Source organism: Stenella coeruleoalba (assembly GCF_951394435.1).
Source record: "Stenella coeruleoalba genome assembly, chromosome: 20".
Lineage (NCBI taxonomy): Eukaryota > Metazoa > Chordata > Mammalia > Artiodactyla > Delphinidae > Stenella > Stenella coeruleoalba.
The window spans coordinates 36,419,841-36,444,599 of NC_137166.1; the positions used below are offsets into that span (position 1 = coordinate 36,419,841).

Genomic DNA, 24,759 nt, shown 5'->3' on the forward strand with positions numbered 1-24,759 from the left:
AATATTTGGTCTCTTGTCCCCAGTTCCTGAAAATGTTTCAGAGCCATAAAGTTGATATGGGTGTCTTGTTATTCATAACAAGCCCCTTTCAACCACAAGTGAGTTTATGTTAATGAGGTGACTTCTGGAAATCCCCAAGAGATGGAGGCTTTTTACCAGGGTAACAAATAATCTAGTAAGTAAACTGGTTTTCTGAGTCCTGTAAGCCACCTAGCAAATTAAAGGAACCCAAGAATGAGATCTTAGGAACGTCAGATTTATAGCCAGTCAGTCAGAATCATGTGACAACCTGGACTCGTGTTTGGCATCTGAAGTGGAGGCCAGTCCCCTGGGAGCCCTCAACCTTCAGAATCGGATGCTGTCTCTGGGTAGATGGTGTCATAATTGAATTGAATTGTAGGACACCCAGCTGATGTTTGAGAATTACTGGTGGTGTGGGGGGCAAAAAAGACCCACATGTTGGAATTGGTATCATAATTGTTATTCCAGAAAATAGTTGCAGGGGACTTCCCTGGTGGTCCAGTGGTTAAGACTTCCCAATGCATGGGGTGCAGGTTTGATCCCTGGTCACGGAGCTAAGATCCCACGTGTCTTGCAGCCAAAAAAACAAAATATAAAGCAGAAGCAATATTGTAACAAATTCAATAAAGACTTTAAAAATGGTCCACGTCAAAAAAAATTTTTGATAAGAAAATAGATGCAAAAATCCTTCAAGTATTAGCCAGTCTAATCCAGCAATATATGAAAAGTATAATACACTTAAATAATCACAGCCAAGTGTGGTTTATCCCAGGAATGCAAGGCCAATTCAACATTTGAAAAATCAATGTAATTCATTATATAAATTAAGAAGGAAAGCTACATGATTATCTCAGTCTGTTAAAAACTCAACACCCAGGGGCTTCCCTGGTGGCGCAGTGGTTGAGAGTCCATCTGCTGATGCAGGGGACACGGGTTCATGCCCCAGTCCGAGAGGATCCCACATGCCATGGAGCAACTGGGCCCGTGAGCTGTGGCCGCTGAGCCTGCGCATCCGGAGCCTGTGCTCCGCAACGGGAGAGGCCGCAGCGGTGAGAGGCCTGCATACTGCAAAAAAAAAAAAAAAAAAAATTTGACCTATACTTATATCTTAATATCTTATATAAAAACAAGTATATTGCAAAACTTTTAGAAGAAAACATAGGCAAAATCTCTGGGTTAGGGAAAGAGTTCTTAGGTATGACATCAAAGGAGAATCCATAAAAGAAAATCTTATAAATTGGACTTCATTAAAATTAAAGCTTTTTCTCTGTGAAGGACATTGTTGAGTGAAAAAAAAAGGCACTAAGAGAAAATATTTGTAAATCATTTGTCAAAAGACTTCTTTAACCCAGAACTCAAAACGCAACCATAAGAAAAGTACCCAGTTTAAAAATGGGCAGAAGGTTGGAACAGACAGCTCACCAAAGAAGATTTAGACATTTCAAAACTGCAAATTCAAACCACAATGGGATAGCTCTATACCTCTATTAAAATAAAAACAATACCAGATGCTGGGAACTATGTAGAGCAACTGAGAATCTAATAACATTCCTGGTAGGAATGCAAAATGATATAGCCACTTTGGAAAACAGCTTGATGGTTTCCTATAAAGTTACCATGTTTTTCAGCAGTCTCCTGACTGGGTACCCAGGAGAAGGAAAAATATGTTTACACACAAAGAACATGAATGTGAATGTTTATGGTAGCTTTATCCATAATGAACAAAAACTGGGAACAGTTTTAAGTGTTCCTCAGTTGTTAATAAGGTTTGGTACATCTATGTAGTGAAATGTATTCAGGAATAAAAAGAGACGAACTATTGGTGATGCAGTAGCATAGAAGAATCTCAAATGCATTGTGCTAATCAAAGAATCCAGACTCAGCATACTGTGATTTTATTTATATAAAATTTTTACTTAGGACTTCCCTGGTGGTGCAGTGGTTAAGAATCCGCCTGCCAATGCAGGGGACATGGGTTTGATCCCTGGTCCGGGAAGATCCCACATGCCGCAGGGCAACTAAGCCTGTGTGCCACAACTACTGAAGCCTGTGAACTCTGGGGCCCACAACAAGAGAAGCCCACGCATCGCAGCGAAGAGTAGCCCCTGCTCACTGCAACTAGAGAAGAGCCCATGTGCAGCAATGAAGACCCAGCACAGCCAAAAAAAAAAAATTTTTATTTATATGGGAAAGGTGGAACGACAGCAAAAGGTCATTGGTTGCCAGGAAACAAGATTGAAGATGGATTTTGACTGCTGAGGAGCAGCAGGAGGGAATTTGGGGGGTGATGGAACTTCTTGATTGTGGTAGCTGTCGCTTCACTCTGCATTTGTCAGAGGATTTTATTATATATTACTTGAGACATGACTGAATGTCTTGTGACCAAGTGTCAGCAAGGATTGAGGAACTGAAATTCTCTTAACTTACTTTGGAAGAATAAATTGCTACAGCCACCTTGGAAAGTCATTTGGTATGCTCTGGTAAAGCTGAAAATTGTTATGTACTACAATACAGCAACCCTGCTTCTAGATAAATACCCATATACTCATCGTATGAGAGCATAACGAGGATACAAGAATGTTTACAGCAGTATTTAATATTTTAAAAAGTGGAAGCAAGCTAAATGTCCAAAAGGAAAAGGGATAGTGACTCATTTCTACAGTTGATCCAAGATTTTAAAATATACAAAAAAGTAAATAAAATATACAAAAAATACTATATATTTTTATAGATACATAAATTTAAAAATCTAAAACTGTACCTAGGAATTATAAAAATTATACTTAGGATGGGATGTGTAGAAAAGATAATGGGAACATAGAAGGCTTTGGCTGTACAGTTGACACTTGAACAACACAGGGGATAGGGCTACCAACCTGCTTGCAGTTGAAATTCTGAGTATAACTTTATAGTCAGCCCTCTGTATCTGAGGTTCCGCATCCTCAGATTCAACCAACTACAGACTGTGTAATACTGTAGTATATATTTATTGAATAAAATCCATATAAGTGGACCTGCACAGTTCAAACCCACGTTGTTCAAGGGTCAGTTGTACACAGAATTGAACTGCACAGGTTCACTTATATACTGATTTTTTTCAATAAATATTATAGTACTACACAATCTGCAGTTGGTTGGATCTATAGATGCAGAAGCACAAATACAGAGGGCTGACTATGGGACTTGAGCATCTGCAGATTTTGGTATCCAGATCAGGTCCTTTCTAGGACCAGTTCCCCATGGATACTGAGGGATGAATGTACAGAGGTGGGGGGTTTTGACCATATTTAATAGTTAAGTATTTAAATGCTTAAATGAAGTTAATACTTTAGATCTTGCTCTTTCTTGAAATACTTAATGAAGAAATGATTCTATATTCGTAAATTTTTTAGGAATGTGACCTAGAATGTTGAATAGTGGAGAATGTTACTCTTTATTAATAAAAGTAAGTCGATTTTTTAAAGTTAACATAAAAAGTACTGTTCACAGTTGACATGGAAAGTGGATCAAGGGACTTCCCTGGTGGCGCAGTGGTTAAGAATCTGCCTGCCAGTGCAGGGGACATGGGTCGAGCCCTGGTCTGGGAAGATCCCACGTGCCACAGAGCAACTAAGCCCGTGTGCCACGACTACTGAGCCTGCGCTCTAGAGCCCACAAGCCACAATTACTGAGCCCGCATGCTCTAGGGCCCGTGAGCCACAACTGCTGAGCCTGTGTGCCACAACTACTGAAGCCCACACACCTAGAGCCTGTGCTCTGCAACAAGAGAAGCCACTGCAACTAGAGGATGCCCACGTGCCACAACGAAGACCCAGTGCAGCCAAAAATAAATAAATTTATTTTGTAAAAAGTGGGTCAAATTTTTAAAATTGTGTTAAATAAGAAAGTAAGCAGATGATTTTATTTGAGTACTTTAAAAGAAAAAATATGAAAGACCACCATATCCCTTGAGTACTCAAAATGGGGTAAAGTACTTCATGGGTGATGTTGAAGAAATATTCACTTATATATACAAAAGAAGTCATTGGTGTTGAGTATGTAAGTAGTGTTTTAGTCTATTTTTATCAGTGGCCTTTCCATAAAAATAACAGCTTTCTGAGGATTTCATTGCATTTCTTTTGGGGCCTTTGGGGGCTCTAGTAAAAAGCGTTTTTTTCCCCACTAGAGTTACGAACCAGTTGAGAACATGGAGATTCAGACTAGCCCCTTTATTACACTAAAGGCTAGGGGAAGCAACTTAGTGAGAGAATCAAACTAGACTTGCTTATTCCCTACCCACTAGATCCACCTCCTACCTCAGTCAAGACTGAACCGTCCCATCCAGGGAAAGTGCATCTGCAGAAGAGACCCACTTACCCAGGTCACTGTTTCTCGTACTCGCTGGTCCAGGGAAAGAGGGAAGGAAAAAGGGACCAAATTCCCCCCCATCCAAGTGACTCTCTCCACTTCCCTGGGGAGGGTATAGGAGTGGGTAAGAGGCCAAGAGTGCTTATGTTTACTAAAAGATCTCGTCTCCTGTAATTTAGATGAGAGTAGAGTAGTTTGTGTCCCCCTCCACCCATTGCAATTTGTCAGCCTCATATTGTTAGAAATATTTTCTGAAGATCAGTTGAATTAAACTATTAACCAGTATTTAACTGTATTCACAATAGAAAAGAATGTCATTCTTGTCATATGACTTGCCTTAAAACCTTGACTTTTAAAAGTTATATATTTAAAGAGCATTTACTATGGCCTTATACAAGTACCATGTTTCTTCAGTTAAAAAAAAAAAAAAGTAAATACTTCAGACTTCCTGATTATTTTCTTGGTATTTAGCTCTACCAAACTAGGTTTTATAAACCTAGTCACTTTTTCATTAATTGCTGTCAGCAAGAATTGTACTGGATAGAATTAGCATGTGATACACTCATTAGAAGACCGTACAATCTAATGGAGAAGACAAATAATTACAGTAGTAGTGATACTGCCAGAGAACCATGGGCAGTATGTTTTGGTTATATGAATGAAGAAGAAAGTAATGAAAACAAATGGTATATTTTAAGCAAACACATTGCTTCTGTGTTAAAATATATTTTTGGAGGTTTTATGAAATTTTGAAATGGAAATCCATTACTGGTGATTTTCCACCAGTCTCTTGAAAGTGGCTAATTGGTCATTTCAAATAAGCCAAAGTTACTAGTCAAAATTTAACTCTGAGCTGTATTTTTGAGTTTTTGTTCTTAGTTTTATGTCCTCAAGGTATTTTAAGGGGAAAAATATCTGACATTTTTGTTTTATGAAGCCCTTTAAAATAAAGAATGGGTGTGGCATCATACTACTACCTCCAGGATAGCAACCAGCAGGTGAATACCCACTAGATGTCTCCAAAGGCAATCAAAGAAGTCTTCATTCTTCATTCACTAAAATATTATTGTATTTAATTGTAGAGTTACCTATGAACAAGTAGAGCCAAAAGGTGAACTGTGTATGAGAGAGTATGTGTGTGTGTGCCTGCACACATAGAAGGCATCCCAGGGAATGGGAAGAACGTACAGTTTAAGAGTCAGAGCAACCTAGGTTCAAATCCTCGCCCTAAGTAACCTTGGGCAAGTTCCTTAATCCCTGTGAGCCTTAATTTCCTTCCAGCCCATAAAGAATAATACCTATTTCATTCTGTTCTTTTGGAGATTATGCTCAAGGTCTTTCTAAGCCTACAATCCAATGGAACTCTTCAAATAAGAATGGGTCAGGCACATTTTAAGAGTAACTTAGTGCCAGGTAGCAAGCTGCCTATAAAATTTGAGGAAGGGGGATACTAAGCAAAATAGAAAACTATAATAGTGCGTATTTTGAAACTCCAGTTTAAATCTCTCTGACTGAAAGTGTAGAAATTGTTAATTTATGGAGTAAAATCTTAAAACCACTTAAATGTGCAACAGTGAGATAGTGGGTAAATAAATGACAAGACATGGGAACGATTACAGTTATGAAGAGTATAGGTAAGTTTTGATGTGTTGCAGCAAAAGCAGGATGTGTGTATCTTACAATTAAACTTAGGTTTTGAAAATGTGAAGAGCAACTTCCCTGGTGGTGCAGTGGTTAAGAATCCACCTGCCAATGCAGGGGACATGGGTTCGATCCCTGGTGCGGGAAGATCCCACATGCCGCGGAGCAACTAAGCCCGTGCACCACAACTGCTGAAGCCCGCACATCTAGAGCCCATGCTCCACAGCAAGAGAAGCCACCACAATGAGAAGCACGGGCCCTGCAACGAGAGTAGCCCCTGCTCGCCGCAACTAGAGAAAGCGCGCGCAGCAACGAAGACCCAACACAGCCAAAAATAAATAAAATAAATTTTTATTAGATGTGAAGAAAAAAAAGTTTATCACAATAATTGTTAGAGTAATAGAATTATGTTTCTTTTATTTTCCCAGTTTCTCAGTACCACGAGTTTGCTTTTATAACAAGGAAAACATGTAAGATAGTCATGGAGCAAAAAATTTCTCTTTACAGACACAACACAAACTAGGTTTCTTAATGCTTGGTTTCATTATTAAGACAACCAAAGAAACAGACCATTAGTCTTAGTTCTTTTATCTACTTAGGCATCATCCTTTTAGCTATTGTTTTTCTGTCAGGTGTTATAACTCAATGCAGTTTTAACTTACATATTGATTGGATAATAGAACTAGAAAATTTAATGTATCTTTTTAAAAGCACTTTTTCTTTGTTTTCATGTTACAGATTTATTTGAGGTTCCTAGATTATCAGATGGAGCACTCAAATGAATGCAAGAGAAATTTCGTTGCAGTCTACGATGGGAGCAGTTCTATTGAAAATCTGAAGGCCAAGTTTTGCAGCACTGTGGCCAACGATGTAATGCTTAAAACAGGAGTTGGGGTGATACGGATGTGGGCTGATGAAGGTAGTCGGCTTAGCAGGTTCAGAATGCTCTTTACTTCCTTTGTGGAGCGTAAGTAAATAATTCCTATAGCATTGAGATCTTTTACTTAATCATTTATTCAGAATACAATTACAGAGCATTTCCTTTAGACAAAGACTGCTAGTCACAGAATGTAGAAGTAACTAGGTCTTAGTATGTATTCTTAAGGAACTGACTGTCAGGCGTGAAAAAAGACATGGTAATGCATAAGTTGAAACACTACCTATTATAAAGATATAAACATATGATAGTGCAAAAAGTAGAGACCTCTCAAGATTTTCAAAATTAAAAATAATTATCAGTAGTATGAATTCAGCTTGGTGAATAATGTGAATCCACCAAACCATGTTCCCCAGAGATTTAGATTGACTGGTTTTTTTTTTAAACTTTTAAAGTAATTTTAAGCTTATAGAAAGTTGTAAAAATAGTAGAGTTCTCCTGTGCCCTTCACTCAGATTCCCTTAATGTTAACATCTTACAAAACCGTTGGAAAACTGAATATTAACACTGATGGAATATTATTAACCAATATAGAGATCTTACTGAGAAATCAGTAGTTTTCCCATTAATGTCCTTTTCTGATCCAAGATCCCACATTGCCTTTAATTGTCATGTCTCCTTTAGTCTCTTCCATTTGTGACACTTCGTCAGTCTTTAATGACCTGGATGCATTTGAAGAGCACTGACCAGCTACTTAGAATGCCCATTGATTTAGGTTTGTCCGATGTTCTCTCATGGATTCAATTGAGGTTATGCATTTCTGTCAAGAATACCATAGAAATCACATTCCACCTTTCTCAGTACATCATACCAGTGAGGTAGGGTACGTAATGTGGTTTGCCTTACACTAACTTGGATCACTTCCTTAAGGTACTGTCTGCCACATTTCTCCGCTATAAACAATAATTTTTCCTTTCTAATTAATAAGTTTCTTTGAGAGTATGCAAATATCCTTTTGCTCACTAATTTTAGCATCTGTTAATGATTTCTGCCTGTAATAGTTATTGCTGCAGTATTTACCTAATGGTGGTTTTCTGTTTCCATCATTCCTTCTACACTTAATTATAATTCTGTGAAGAAGAGCTGTTCTTTTTCCTTCATTGATTTATTCAGTTATTTGTGTCAGTATGAGCTCATTTTACTCTATTATTTTATATATAATATATATATGTTACTCTATAATAAAAGTTACTTTATTGCTCAGAGTCCTGGCTTTGGCCATTGGGAGCTCCTTCAGGTTGCCTCCTGTACGCTTTGGATAATAAGCCCATTATTTTTTTTAATCACTTCCTTACTTTCTGTTCCGCAGGCTGAACCAGGCTCAACTTGTGTTTTCCTTGCCCAAGCCTTAGAACCAACCATGTTTCCAAAAAGCCCTTTCCTTCTCTTCTAGTGAGAAATCTGGCTCTAATTATCCATGGTATATTTATTTGTTCAATCCTAGGATACACATAAAGTAATTTTAGGATTGCTAACCCATATCCCTGTTAGAAATTTCCTAACAGAGTACACTATTTGTGTGCAGTTCTTTTTATCTTGAGCCATGCTGTCAAAATATGGTGTTCCATTTACTTAGGTTAGTTGTCTTCCTCTCTCCTTTGCGTGTGGTTCATCTGTAGTACACTTAGGTTCATTTGTGACTGTTGTGACTGTTTATATTTTGTTTTGTGTCCCCCCCACCCTCATCATGGTTACTTTAAATTGTTTTTATTTTCAGAGTACCTGGAATATTGCCATTATTCAAAGAGAGCTCTACAAAAAGATACACTCAAATATTGTACCTTTCTCACCTCTCCTGTGCCAGTCCCACCCCCAATTCTTTGCACTCCATTCCTACCAACTCTCTGCTGGTAACTAATCACATTAGTCCCTGGTGTATCCATCATGCATTTCTTTTTACACAAAAGAGCTGATACATGTGTATTTTCTCATAGCTTCTTTTTTCTTACATAACAAGCATATTATACTCTTTGCACTTTGCTTCTTTCACTTAACAGTATATCCTGGAAATCACTCCATATCAGTTCATAGAGATCATCTTTATTATTTACAACTCCATAGTTATTGGGTTGGCCAAAAAGTGCCTTTGGTTTTTAAGTAAAAATAAAAGACATATTTTTCATTTTCACCAAGAACTTTATTGAACAACATATTCATCCTTTTGTTCCACTACCTTCTGCCATTTTTCAGGCAACTTCATAATTCTATCTTCCCAAAATTTTTATCTTTTTGAGCAAAGAACTGTACCTGCTGCCTTTTACAGTCTTCCAGGGAATTGAAAGTTTTTCTATTAAGAGAATTTTGTAAAGACCTAAATAAATGGAAATCCGGAGGTGCAATGTCTGATGAATGCGGTGGATGAATCAGAACTTCCTAGCTAGGCTGTAACAGTTTTTGCCTGGTCATCAAAGAAACACGTGGCCTTGCATTATCATGATGGAAGATTATGCATTTTCTGTTGACTAATTCTGGATGCTTTTTCGTCGAGTGCTGCTTTCATTTGCTCTAATTGGGAGCAGTACTTGTTGGAATTAATCGTTTGGTTTTCTGGAAGAAGTTCATAATAGAGGACTCCCTTCCAATCCTACCATATACTCAACATCACCCTCTTTGGATGAAGACCAGCCTTTGCTGTGGTTGGTAGTGGTTCATTTCTCTTGCCCCACGATCTCTTCTGTTCCACATTATTGTACAGTATCCACTTTTCATCGCCCATCACAATTTGTTTTAAAAACGGAACGTTTTCATTACATTCAAGTACAGAATCACATGTGGAAATACAGTCAAGAAGGGTTTTTTCGCTTAGCTTATGTAGAACCCAAATGTCAGAGAAATTAATATAACCAGGCTGGTGCAAATGATTTTCAGTGCTTGATTTAGATATTTTGAATATGTTGGCTATCTCCCACGTTGTATAACATTGATTGTTCTCAATTAATCTCTCAATTTGATCACTACAACTGGTCTACCGACTGTGGAGCATCGTCCAGTGAGAAATCTCCAGCACAAAACTTCACAAACCGCTTTTGACATGTTTGATCAGTCACAGCACCTTCTCCATACACTGGCACAAATCTTTTTTTGCGTTTCAGTTGCGTTTTTACATTTCTTGAAATAATAAAGCATAATATGCCAAAAATGTTGCTTTTTTTCTTTCATCTTCAATATTAAAATGGCTACACAAAAATTCACCAATTTTGTTAAGTCTTTTTTTAAATGCACACTGATATGACAGCTGTCACAATCTAACAAAATTGTTTCAAATGAAGTTAAAGACAACTAAGTGCTACTAGAGCCATCTTACAGAAAAAAATGAACCTTTTGGCCAACCCTGTAGTACATTGTATGTACATACTTTATTCAGTCTTTCAGTTTATGGGCATATGGGTTATTTACAGTATTTTGCAATTACAAGCATACTGTTACAATGAATAATGTTATGCATATGTATTTTCATATTCTTGGAGGTATATCCTCTGGATAGATTCCTAGAAGTGGGATTACTGATGTAAAAGGATGTAAATCTTTCATAGTTTGCCAAATACCCTTCCAGAATGGTTGTATATTTTTTTAAAATTATGATAAAATGCACTCTCAGCCATTTTTAAGTGTACAATTCAGTGGCACTAAGTACATTCACAACATCATACAACCATCACTACTATCCATCTCTGGAACTTATGTAACATCCCAAATTGAAATTCCATACCCATTAAATAATAATTCCCATGCCCCTATTCCCCCACCCCCAGGTAACCTCTAGTCTGCTTTCTATCTCCATGAATTTCCCTATTCTGGGTACCTCATATAAATGGAATATTTGTCCTTTTGTATCTGACTTATTTTACTTAGCATAACGTTTCTAATAATTTCAGTCCTTTTCAAGGCTGAATAATATTCCATATGCGTATAATACCACATTTTTGTTTATCCTTTCATCTGTTGATGAACAATTGAGTTGTTTCTACTTTTAGGCTATTATGAATAAAGCTGCTATGAACATTAGTATACAGTTATCTCTTTGAGTCTCTGCTTTCGGTTCTTTGCTGTATATACTATGCCTAGAAGTAGAATTGCTAGATCATATGGATATTCTATATTTAAATTTTTAAGGATCACCAACCGTTTTCACAGCTGTGCCATTTTACATTCCCTCCAGCAATGCAGCAGGGTTGGTCCCCATCCTCACCAAAACTTTATTTTTTGTTTTTTTGATAATAACCATCCTAATGGCTATAAAGTGTGATTTTTTTTTCATTGTGATTCCAATTTGTATTTCCCTAATGATGAGTGATGTTGAGCATCTTTTCACGCTTCTTGGCCACTTGTATACCTTCTTTGGTGAAATGTCTACAGGCATACATCATTTTATTGCACTTTATTGCACTTCACAGATACTACAGTTTCTACACGTTGAAGGTCTGTGGGTACCCTGCGTTGAGCAAGTCTATCAACGCCATTTTTTCAACAGCATTTTCTCACTTCGTGTTTCTGTGTTACATTTTAGTAATTCTCATAACATTACAAACTTTTTCATTATGTTTATTATGGTGATCTGTGATCAGTGATCTTTGATGTTACTGTTGCAAAAAGATTATGACTTGCTAAAGGATCAGATTAGCATTTTTTAGCAATAAAATATTTCTAATTTATGTACATTGTTTTCTTAGACATAATGCTGTTACATAGTATAATACAGCATAGTGTAAAAGTAACTTTTATATGCAGTGGGAAACCAAAAACTTAATATAGCTCGCTTTATTGCAATATTTGCTTTATTGTGGTGGTCTGGAAGTGTGGTATGCCTGTATTTAGTCCTTTACTCAGTTTTTGACTTGGTAGTTGTTTTTTTGTTAAGTTGTAGAAGTTCTTTAGGTATTCTGATTATTAATCTCTCATCAGATACATGATTAGCAAGTATTTTTTTCACATTCTGTGCATTATCTTTTCACTATCTTGATTGTGTACTTTGAGATACAAAAGTTTGATGTAGTTTGTCTATTTTTTCTTTTGTCTGTGCTTTGAGTGTCATAATCCAGAAATCATTGCCAAAGACAACGTTATGAAGCTTTTCCTCTATGTTTTTTAATTTGGTAACAATTTTTTTATTGATTTATAACATATGTTTCATGTGTACAGTGTTAATATTTTGATTTCTGTATACCCTACAGCATACTCACCACCAAAGTTTAGTTTCCATCTGTCACCATACAGTTGACCCCCTTTACCCATTTGCCCTCCCTACCCCCCATTAACTACTCTGTTCTCTGTATCTGTGGTTTTGGTTTGGTTTGGTTTGATCTGTTCTTTGTGTGTTTCTTTGTTTCTTTGTTTTTAATCCACATATGAGTGAAATCATATGGTATTTGTCTTTATTCATCTGACTTATTTCACTTAGCGTAATACCCTCAAGGTCTATCCATGTTGTTGCAAATGTTAAGATTTCATCTTTTCTTATGGTTGAGTAGTATTCAATTGAATATATATATATATATATGCCACATCTTCTTTATCCATTCATCCATCAGTAGGGCTTTAGGTTCTTTCCATATCTTGGCTATTGTAAATAATGATGTGATGAACACAGGTGCATAAATCTTTTCAAATTAGTCTTATTCTTTGGATAAATACCCAGAAGTGGAATAGCTGGATCATATGGTAGTTCTGGTTCTTAATTTTTTGACAAATCTCCATACTTTTTTCCATAATGGTTGCAACAATTTACATTTCTTCCAACACTGTATGAGGGTTCCCTTTTCCTCACATCTTCTCTAACATTTATTATCTCTTGTCTTTTTGATAATAGCCATTCTGATTGGTGTGAGTGATATCTCATTGTTTTGATTTGCATTTCCCTAATAATTAGTAATGTTGAGCATTTTTTCATGTGCTTGTTGGCCATTTGTATATCTTCTTTGGGAAAATGTCTGTTCAATACCTCTGCCCATTTTTTTAATCCAGTTGTTTGTTTTTTGTTGTTGAGTTGTATGAATTATTTCTATTATTTTGGATATTAACCCCTTCTTGGATATATGATTTGCAAATATCTTCTGTTCAGTAAGTTTTATTTTCATGTTGTTGATGGTTTTCTCTCCTGTACAAAAGCTTTTTAGTTTGATTTAGTCTCACTTTATATATATTTATATATATATATATATATATATTTTTTTTTTTTTTTTAAGGTACGCGGGCCTCTCACGCGGGCCTGCTGTGGCCTCTCCCATCGCGGAGCACAGGCTCCAGACGCGCAGGCTCAGCAGCCATGGCTCACGGGCCCAGCCGCTCCGTGGCATGTGGGATCCTCCCTGACCGGGGCATGAACCCGTGTCCCCTGCATTGGTAGGCGGACTCTCAACCACTGCACCACCAGGGAAGCCCTCACTTTATATTTTTGCTTTTATTTCCCTTGCCTGAGGAGACATATCCAGAAAAATGTTGCTAAGACCAAGATGAAAGAGTGTACTGCTTATTTTCATCAAGGAGTTTTATGGTTTCAGGTCTTACATTCAAGTATTTAATCCATTTGGAGTTGATTTGTGTGTGTGGTGTGAGGTAGTGGTCTAGTTTCATTCTTTTGCATGTGGCTGTCCAGTTTTCCCAGTGCCATTTATTGAAGAGACTATTCTTTCTCCATTGTGTATTCTTTGCTTCTTTGTTGTAAATTACTTGTTCATATATGTGTGGGTTTATTTCTGGGCTCTCAGTTCTGTTCCATTAACCTCTGTGTCTGTTTTCTACAAATAACATGCTATTTTGAATACTACAGCTTTGTAATATAATTTGAAATCAGGGAGTGTGATACCTCCAGCTTTGTTCTTTTTTCTCAGCATAGCTTTGACTATTCAGGGTCTTCTGTGTTTCCATATAAATTTTAGAACTTTTTGTTCTGTTTCTGTGAAAATGTTCTTGGGCATTTGATAGGGATTGCATTGAATCTGTAGCTTGCTTTATGTAATGTGGACATTTTAACAATATTAATTCTTCCAGTCCATGAGCACAGAATATATTTCCATTTATTTGTGTCTTCAGTTTCTTTCAACAGGTCTTATGGTTTTCACTGTAGAGGTCTTACATCTCCTTAGTTAAGTTTACACTTAAGTATTATATTCTTTTTGTTGTGATTGTAAATGGGATTCTTTTCTTAACTGCTCTGTTAGTTTGTTATTAGTGTATAGAAATGCACCAGATGGTTGAATATTAATTTTATACCCTGCAACTTCACTATATTCATTTATTATTTCCAAAAGTTTTTTGGTGAATTTTTAAAAATATATTTATTTTTTATTTGGTTGCACTGGGTCTTAGTTGTGGCTTGCCAGCTCCTTAGTTGCAGCATGCATGTGGGATCTAGTTCCCTGACCAGGAATCGACCCAGGCCCCATGCTTGGGAGCGTGGAGTCTTAACCCCTGTGCCACCAGGGAAGTCCCTGAATTTTATTTATTTATTTGTTTGGCTGCATTGGGTCTTCGTTGCTGTATGTGGGCTTTCTCTAGTTGCGGTGAGCAGGGGCTACTCTTCGTTGAGGTGCATGGACTTATTGCCGTGGCTTCCCTTGTTGCGGAGCATGGACTCTAGGCACGCAGGCTTCAGTCGTTGCAGCATGAGGGCTCAGTAGTTGTGGCACATGGGCCCTAGAGCATATGGGCTCAGTAGTTGTGACTTATGGGCTCTAGAGTGCATGGGCCTCAGTAGTTGCAGTGCATGGGCTCTAGGGCATGCGGGTTTCAGTAGTTGTGGTGCGTGGGCTCAGTAGTTGTGGCTCGTGGGCTCTAGAGTGCAGGCTCAGTAGTTGTGGTGCACGGGCTTAGTTGCTCCACGGCATGTGAGATCTTCCCAAACCAGGGCTCGAACCCATGTCCCCTGCATTGGCAGGTGGATTCTTAACCACTGTGCCACCAGGGAAGTCCCTAGTGAATTTTTTGGAGTATTCTATATATAAAATCATGTCATCCACAAATAGTTACAGTTTTACCTCTTCTTTTCCAATATGGATACCTTTTATTTTTTTTTCTTGACTAATTGCTCTTGCTAGGACTTCCAATACTATGTTGAATAAGAGTAGCGAGATTGGGCATCCTTGCCTTGTTCCTGGTATTAGAGGAATAGCTTTAAGTTTTCATCATTGAGCATGATGTTAGATGTGCATTTGTCATATATGGCCTTTATTATGTTTTCGGTACATGCCTTCTATACCTATTTTATTGAGAGTTTTTTGTCATAAATGGGTATTAAATCTTGTCAGATGCTTCTTCATCTATTGAAATAATCATGGTTTTTATCCTTCATTTTGTTCATGAGGTGTATCACATTAATTTATGGATGCATCCCTAGGGTAAATCCCACTTGATCATGGTATATGATCCTTTTAATGTATGGTTTGCTAATATTTTATTGAGTATTTTTGCATCTGTGTTCATCAGAGATGAACCTATAATTTTTTTGTGGTGTCCTTGCCTGGTTTTGATATCAGGGTAATGCTGACCTAGTAGAATGAGTAGGAAGTATTCCCTCTTCTTTAATTTGTTAGAAGAGATTGAGAGATAGGTATTAAATCTTTGAATGATTGGTAGAATTCACATTGTAAAGCCGTCTCGTCCTGGACTTCTGTTTTGGGGGAATTTTTGTTTACTGTTTCAACCACTTTACTGGAGATGAGTCTATTAAAATTTTCTATTTCTTTATGGTTCAGTCTTGGAAGGTTGGATATTCTAAGAATTTGTCCATTTCTTCTAGGTTGTCCAATTTGTTGTCATACAGCTATTCATAATATTCTCTTATAATCCTTTATATTTCTGTGGTATCCTTGTTATTTCTCCTTTTATCAGAGCCTTCTCTCTTTTTTTCATAGTCTAGCAAACAGTTTGTCAATTTTATCTTTTCAAAGGACAAGCTGTTAGTTTCATTGATCTTTTCTATTGTCTTTTTGGTCTCTGTTTCACTTATTTCTGCTTTGATCTTCATTAGTTCTTTCCTTCTACTGACTTTGGGCTTTGGTCATTCTTCTTTTTCTAGTTCCTTTAGATGTAAGTTTAGATTTATTTGAGAATTTTCATGTTTCTCAGGGCAGGCCTGTATCACTATAACCTTCCCTCTTGGTATTGCTTTTGCTGCATCCCTATAGATTTGGTATGTCGTATTTTCATTTTCATTTATTTTCAGGTATTTTTAAATTTTTCCTTTGATTTTTTTGCTGATCTAATTCTTGTTCAGTAGCATTTGTTCTTCACAAATTTATGATTTTTCCAGCTTTCTTCTTCTGGTTGATACCTAATTTCATAGTGTTGTGCTCAGAAAAGATACTTGATATGATTTCATTCTTAAATTTGCTGAGATTTGTTTGTGTCCCAACATATGGTCTATCCTTGAGAATATTTCATGTGCACTTGAGAAGAATGCATTTGGATAGAATGTTTTGTACAAATCTATCAAGTCCTTCTGGTCTAACTTTTCATTTAAGTGTACTTTTCCTTGTTGACTTTTTGTCTGGATGACCTATCCTTTGATGTATGTGGGGTGTTAAAATCCCCTATTATGGTGTTGCTGTCAGTTTCTCCCTTTAGGTCTGTTAATTGCTTTATATAATTTGGTGCTCCTATGTTAGCATATATATGAATAACTTACATCTTCTTGATGAATTGTCCCCTTTATCATTACATAATGTCCATCTTTGTCTCTTGTTACCTTTTTTGGCTTGAAGTCTGTTTTATCTGATATGAGTATGGCTACACCTGATTTCCATGGCTGTCATTTGCTTGGAGTATCATCTTCTATCCCTTCACTTTGAGCCTATGTTTGTCTTTAAAGCTGAGTGAGTCTCCTGGAGGCAGCATATGGTTGGGTCTTGCTTTTTAATTCGTCCAGCCACTCTGCTTTTTGATTGGTGAATTCAGTCCATTTACATTTAGGGTGATTATTGGTAAATCAGGACATAGTACTGCCATTTTATTTTTTGTTTTCTGGTTGGTCTGTATCTCCGTTGTGGTTTTTTTCCTTGTGTTTCTGTCTGCTATTTTAGTTTGGTCATTTTCTAGTATGTTTTCTCAGTTTCCTCTGTTTTTATGTTTTGTTGTTCCTATAAGGTTTGTATAAAAATATCACATAGTTAAAATACTCTTTTTTTCTGTTGATAACATCTTGTTTTCATTTGCCTATATGAGTCCTGACCTTTTCCTTCTCCCCTTTTGTGTTTTAGATGTCCCAATTATTTCTTTTTATGTTGTGAGTTTGTTACCAAATTGAAGTAGCTATAGTTATTTTTACAGTTTTTTTTCCTTTAAGCCTTATGTTATGATCAAGTATTTAACAACCTATTCTGATACAGAGTTGCAATTTTCTGATTCTGTCTATCACCTTACTCAAAGTTTTGTATACTTTTGCCTTTTCATTTCAGGTAGAAGAGTTCCTTTCAACATTTTTGTAAAGCATGTCTAGAGTTGATCAACTCCCTTAGGTTTTGTTTGTCTGGGGAAAAGCCTATATTTCTCCTTCATATCTGAATGATAATTTTGCTGGAAAGACTATTCTTGACTGACAGTTTTTGTCTTTCAATATTTTGAGTGGGTCATAACACCCTCCTGGCCTGTAGAGTTTCTACTGAGAAATCTGCTGATAGCTTGCTTAATGGGGGTTCCTTTGTAGGTTACCATCTTTTTTTCCCTTTGGCTGCCTTTAAAATTCTTTCTTTGTCATTGAGTTTCAACAGTTTTAATACAATGTGTCTTGGAGAAGATCTTTCTGTATTGAGGTAATTAGATGTTCTTTTAGCTTCATGGACTTGTATGTACAGTTCCTTCTTCAGGTTTGGAAAGTTCTCAGCTATTATTTAAATAAACTCTCTGACTCCTTCTCCTTCTGGGATACCCATTATCTTAACGTTGCCCTTCCTAATAGGGTTAGATAGTTCTCATAGAATTTCCTCATTTTTTGGTCTTAATTCTCTCCTTTTCTACCTGTTTCATTTCTAGATTTCTATCTTCGAGCTTCCATATGGTCTGCTGTCTTTCCAGTGCTTTCTTCATCTGATTTATTAAGTTCTTCAACTCCAGAATTTCTGTTTGGTTTTTTTTAGAGTTTCAGTCACTTTGATACAGTATTACCTCTGTTCATTAGTTTATTCCTGAGTACATTGAGCTGCCTTTCTGAGTTTTCTTGTAGCTGGTTGAGTTTCTTTGTGACGGCTAATTTGGATCCTCTGTCAGATCACATTATTTTGATACTTTAAGTTTGGTTTCTGGAGGACTTTCGTTTTCTTTTTGTGATATGGTGTTACCGTGATTCGTCATTGTGCTTGATGAGTTGTTCCTCTGATCGCACATTTGAAGTAACAAAGCTTCCCCCCCCCACACTTGATTCTTTTTTTTTTTTTTTAATATTTATTTATTTAGCCTGCACCGGGTCTTAGTTGCAGCACGCAGGACCCTCGTTGCTGCATGTGGGATCTTTTAGTTGCGGCATGCAGGCTTTTTTGCGGACTTCTTAGTTGAGGCATGCGGACTCCGAGTTGCAGCGTGCATGCAGGATCCAGCTCCCTGACCAGGGATCAAACCCAGGCCTCCTGCATTGGGAGTGCAGAGCCTTGCCCACTGGACCCCGCCCCCCACCCCACTTGATTCTAAGGGTTCAACAGTTTAGTAATTTGAGGCCTTTCTTTAGTTTTCCAGTAGGTGGCACTATAACACAAGTTTTTGGTTTCTTTTACTGGAGCTGCCTCCGGTTATACATTTGAGGATCGGCAGTTTGTTCGTTGGCATCTTCTTTATTGTCATCGCTTGTGCCTCCAGGGTTGTTGGTGCCTTGCTGCTGTTGGCATCGCCACCTGGGACACTGGGATTGCGGGCACCTCCAGCACGTCCAGGGTCTACTGAGTTGCAGGCTCTGCTACCATGGGAGTAGGGGGAGGGGAAGAAGGGAGCTGGGGTTGCAGGTTCCAGTAACGTTGGTTCCCTGTGGCTGCAGGTACCACTGCAGCCAGGAGGCGGGTGTTGTATGGCCGCCTCCCCTGCTGCTACCAGGTTCTCTGGGGTTGCAGGCTCAGCCATAGAAACAAAGTGGCAGAGATCACAGGCAGTGACTCTGCTGTTCCCTGAGTGCTGCCTCCTCTTTGTGTTCCAGTCCACCCACCTTTAGATATACAGATGTCTGCAATTCTCCAGCATCTGGTCTATTGGGCAGAGTTGAGTTATGGTTGTTTTACTGGTTGTAGACTGAAGGGGAGAGACAAAGGGAGAACTTGCACCATCATCTTGCTGACGTCACTCCTTTTCTCTGTTTTCTTTTAAAAGCTTTATAGTTTTCACTCTTACATTTAGGACTTTGATCCATTTCATGTTAATTTTTAAATATGGTATAAGATAAGGGCCCAGCTTCATTCTTTTGCATGTGAATATACAGTTTTCCCAGGACCATTTCTTGAAAAGACTGTTCTTTCCCCTTTTAATAGTCTTGTTATCCTTGTCAAAAATCAATTGACTGTATATATGTGAGGGTTTATTTGAGGGGCTCTTTACTCTATTCCATTGGTCTATTTGTCTGTTCTAATGCCAGTACCACCTGTTTTGATTACTGTAGCTTTGTAGTAAGTTTTGAAATTAGGAAGAGTCTTCCAAATTTGTTCTTTTTCAAGATTGTTTTGACTATTCAGTGTCCTTTGAGATTCCATGAATCTTAGAATAAGTTTTTCTATTCTGCAAAAAATACTTTTGGAATTTTGATGGGAATCACAATGAATCTGTGGATTGCTTTGAGTAGTACTGTCGTCTTAACAATATTAAGTCTTCAATCCATGAACCCAGGATATCTTCCCACTTATTTGTCTTCTTTAATTTCTTTTAGCAACATTTTGTACTTTTCATCGTACATCTTATATCTCCCTGGTTAAATTTGTTCCTAAGAATTTTCTTCTTTTCAATGTGTTGTAAATGTTCCATTTGTTCCTTGTTAGTGTGTAGAGATGTAACTAATTTTTGTTGATTTTGTATGCTACAACTTTGCTAAATTAGTTTATGTGCTCTGAATCTGTGTGTGTGTGTGTGTGTGTGTGTGTGTGTGTGTGTGTGTTTGTGTGGTCTTTTAGGGTTTTACTTGTAAGATCATATCATCTGCAAATGGAGATAACTTTATCATTTGGATTTCCAATTCCAATTTCCAATTTGGATGCTTTTATTTCCTTTTCTTGCCTAATTGTTCTGGCTAGCACTTCTAGTACACTATATTGAATAGAAGTGAAAGTGGACATTTTTGTCTTGTTCCTAATCTTAGGGAGAAAGCTTTCAACCTTTCACCATTGAGTATGATACTAGCTGTGGGGTTTTCATATATAGCCTTTATCATGTTGAAGAAGTGTTCTTCTATTCCTACTTTATTGAGTGTTTTTATCATGAAATGGTGTTCAGTTTTGTCAAATGCTTTTTCTGATTCACTTGAGATGATCATGTGGATTTTTCCCCTTCATTCTGTTATTGCAGTATATTACATTGATTGATTTTTGTATGTTGAACCATCCTTATGTCCCACTTGGTTATCCTATTAAAATGTTGCTGAATTCAGTGCCAGTATTTTGTTGAATATTTTTGCATTGATATTCATAAGGGATATTGGTCTACAGTTTTATTTTCTTCTAGTATCTTTGTCTGGCTTTGATATCAGAGTAATGCTGGCCAATAAGTGAGTAAGAAGTGATCTCTCCTCCAACTTTTTGGAAGAGTTTGAGGATTGGTGTTAATTTTTCTAATGTGTTTGGTAGAATTCACCAGAGAAGCCATCTGGTCCAGGGCTTTTCTTTGTTGAATGGTTTTTGATTACTGATTCAGTCTCCTTGCTAGTTAGAGATCTATTGAGATTTTTTTCTTTTTGTTCAGTTTCAGTAGTTTGTGTGTTTCTAGGAATTTGTCTGTTTCATCTAGGTTAGCCTTTTTTTTTTGGTATACAAATTGTTCTTAGTATTCTTTTCTAATCCTTTGTATATGTGTAAAATGTACACTAATGTCCCAACTTACATGTCTGATTTTAGTAATTTGAGTCTTTTTAATCTCTTTTTTCTCTTTTTCGTAGTCATTGTATCTAAAAGTCTGCCTATTTTGTTGATCTTTTCAAAGAACCAAGTTTGGTGGTTTTTATTTTCTCTGGTGTCTTTTTTCCTCTGTTTTATTTATCTCTGCTCTAATCTTTATTATTTTAATGCTTCTGACAAAGGCATGGAACTTTTAATTTAGTTTGCTCTTCTTTTTCTAGTTCTTTAAGTTATTGATTTGAGGTCTTTCTCCCTTTTTTGTCTCCTTTTTTTAATGTAGGCATTTATAGCTATAAATTTCCTTCTTAGCACTGCTTTCACTGCTTCCTGTAAGTTTTGGTATGTTGTGTTTTCATTTTCATTTGTCTCTAGGTGTTTTCTAATTTCCCTTGTGATATATTCTTTGACCTATTGGTTGGTTAAGAGTGTGTAGTTTATTTTCCACATATTTGTGAATTTTCCAGTTTTCCTTCTATTATTGATTTCTAGTTTCATTTCACTGTTATTGGAAAAGACATTTTGTATTATGACCATCTTTTACAATTAAGATTTTCTTTCTGTTTTTTTTTTTTTGGCCTAACATATGGTCTGTCCTGGAGAATGTTCAATGCGCACTTGAGAAAAATATATTCTGTTGTTGTTGGGTGGGGTTTTCTATACATGTCTGTTAGGTCCAATTGGTTTATAGTATTGTTCAAGTCCTTTATTTCCTTACTGGCCTTTTTTTTTTTGGCCATCCTGCTTGGCTTGTGGGATCTTAGTTCCCCAACCAGGGATTGAACCCAGGCCCTTGGCAGTGAGAGTGCAGAGTCCTAACCACTGGACCGCCAGGGAATTCCATCCTTATTGATCTTCTGTGTGGTTTTATTCATTATTGAAAGTGGAGTATTGATGTCTCCAACTGTTATCATAGAACTGTCTAATTTTCCCTTAAATTCTAACAATGTTTGCTTCTTATATTTTGGGACTCTGATTTTTGGTCCATATACATTTATAATTATTATATCTTGGTGAATTGACCCTTTTATCAATGTACAGTGTCCTTTGTCACTTGTAACAGTTTTGACTTAAAGTCTGTTTTTGTCTGATAATAGGCATACCTTGTTTTATTGCACGGCACTTTATTGCATTTTATAGGTACTGTATTTTTCACAAATTGAAGGTTTGTGGCAACCCTGTGTTGAACAAGTCTATTGGCACCATTTTTCTAACATTTGCTCACTTTATTTCTCTCTGTCATGTTTTGATAATTCTCACAATATTTCAAATATTTTCATTATTATTGCATTTGTTATGGTCATCAGTGATCTTTGATGTTACTATTGCAAAAAGACTTGCTCAGATGGTGGTTAGCATTTTTTAGCAATAAAGTGTTTTTTAATTAAGGTATGTACATTGTTTTTTAGATATAATGCTACTTGCGCACTTAACAGACTACAGTAAAATGTAAATGTAACTTTTATATGCACTAGGAAACCAAAAAATTCATGTGAGTACTTGAATACCCACTTCATTGTAGTAGCCTGTAGCCAAACCAGCAATATCTCCAACATATGCCTGTATTTGTATCACCAGCCCAGCTCTCTTTTGGTAACTATATGTATGGAATATCTTTCTCCATCCTTTTACTTTCAACTTAATTATGTCTCTGGATCTAAAGTGAATCTCTTACAGAATATCATATAGTTGGATCTTGGTTTTTTTAATCTTTTCTGCTAATCTCTGCCTTTTGAATGGAGAGTTTAATCCATTTACATTTAAAGTAATTACTAATAAGGAAGGACTTCTGCAATTTTGCTGTTTGATTTCTATATGTCTTAACAGTTTTGTTATCCCTTATTTCCTTCATTACAGCCTTCTTTTGTGCTTGGTTGATTTTTGTAGTGACACATTTAGATTTCCTTCTGTGCATATCCTTTAGACATCTTCCTTGTGGTTACAATGAAGATTTTGTCTTTTTCTGATTGCCTAAGTCTTTAAAGGTATCTTTACTGTTTTATGAGCATGTGGGAACTTTTTAGTATTGAAGGATGTTGTAGCTCATGTGTAGACACACTGACCCAGCTTATAGGTGGAGAAACTTTGAGAACAGATTTTAGAATTCTTCCCTTAAACCCTTGGTAATTCAAGTGAACAAATCCTCACAAGGCGAAATGGTTCACTGCTTTTGTCTCTCCTATAAAAGTACAAGTGACTTGTCAGTATTTCCTAATTATTTTGTTGATTTTGCTTATTGTAAGTGCAGATCATATTGCATTAGCTTGACAAAAAACTGCTTTTACACCATCATGGTTTTGACTTGGTTTTGAATGGCCCTTAACTTTAATCTACATTTGGGTAGGGCTGATTAGCCTGTTTAATGGGTTCCTTTCCTCACAGTCATCTCCTATATGAAGAAAACTACCATTTAAAGACTCACCCAGACTTCCTGGATACACTTGCATGTGTATGTTCCCATCACATATATTTGAAAAAATAAGTGGTATATAATATCTATTGTCCTCATGAGACAAATGTTTTAGCTTTTATGTCCTGACTGATGAGTATGGTATAATGATAAGCTATATGATTTTTGCAAATCCAAAGTTAGTAAATATTTCAATATAACAGTAAGATATTATCAGATATTTTTCTTGAGAAATTTGGAAATTACTAATTTTACCCTTTACTTATAATTTCAAAGTATTATATTATTATTCCTTGGCTTCTATATTAAAATTGTGGTTGTATGTGACCATATACAGTCTTTACTGTAGCTGAACTCTTCTATCTTTAATTTTAAAGATCTTTTTGAATTGCCAGATGGTCAGTTGGGTTATGAAGTTAATTTTAGCCAACCAGTCTTCCTACCTGCCTTCCATTCATTTATTTAACTTTTACAATATGAAGTGTTTGCTATGAAGATACGAAAATGGATGATACAGTCCCTGTCCTAAAGGATCTTACAGTCACTTAAGTGAGGTGGCATATATGCAAATGAAGTAAATACAGGATTGACTATGACAAAGACCATTTAAGACAGAAAACAAAGTGCTTTCTTATTAAATATCAAAGTTACTTCTAGTGGGCAGCATTGTTTATGAAGCAAGTAGTCCTTGAAGGAAGGTCCTTTGGGTTTATCCTTGAGGGTAGGTAGATTTTAGAAGGTAGAAATGTTAATTGAGGTTATTATTCCAGCAGAGGTACTATAATGAAAAAGGTATAGAATCAGAGTTAATTTGGCCCACAAGAAGTAGTGGAAAGGAGAACAGAGAGAAATGAACTAGGAAAGGTAGATTAAAGCTAGAATTTGAAGACCTTTAAACTAAAGGCTTTATTTAGACAGGCATTGGGGAGTTTTGAAGCATGTTATACTACAAAATGATATAATCAGAGCTGTACTTTTATTGGGGCATGGAGGCTACTTAGGAGGTTACTTCCATGATTGAGGTGGGAAACCAGGAAGGTCTGAACCAAACAAGTGACAGTGAGGAGAAAGAAGAGTTGTGGAGACAGACTCCACAAGGATGCAAAGTGACAGTCACTTTCTGGGGCCCGACTGACTTGGAAAATGAAAACTGAATGGATAAAAGAAAGTGTTGAGTTATTTTGGGTGTAGTGAATTCCTCGAGCATTGGGAAATGTCAAGAGTTCAGCAGTGGTATTTGCCACAAGTAGACTGTGCTGTTGCTTTTTATCGATCTATAGATATAACCTCAGTTTGTTTCTAAAAATTGTTTTATTTTGAAAACTTTTCAAACTTGAAAAATAAAAAACAACCCTACAAAGGCTGTTTTACTGTTTCAAATAATTCAAATCAGCGCT

At 36.6% G+C, this 24,759-nt stretch overlaps 1 protein-coding gene across 4 annotated transcripts in view; it reads left to right on the top strand.

Moving 5' to 3' along the window:
- NETO2 (neuropilin and tolloid like 2) overlaps positions 1 to 24,759 on the top strand; it is a 72,343-nt gene that overhangs the window by 36,643 nt on the left and 10,941 nt on the right. For all 4 annotated transcript variants that reach the window (XM_079908500.1, XM_079908499.1, XM_079908501.1 and 1 more), the window contains one exon: positions 6,748 to 6,976. In XM_079908500.1, the coding sequence (XP_079764626.1) occupies positions 6,748 to 6,976 (229 nt within the window). The remainder of the gene's footprint in view (positions 1 to 6,747; positions 6,977 to 24,759) is intronic.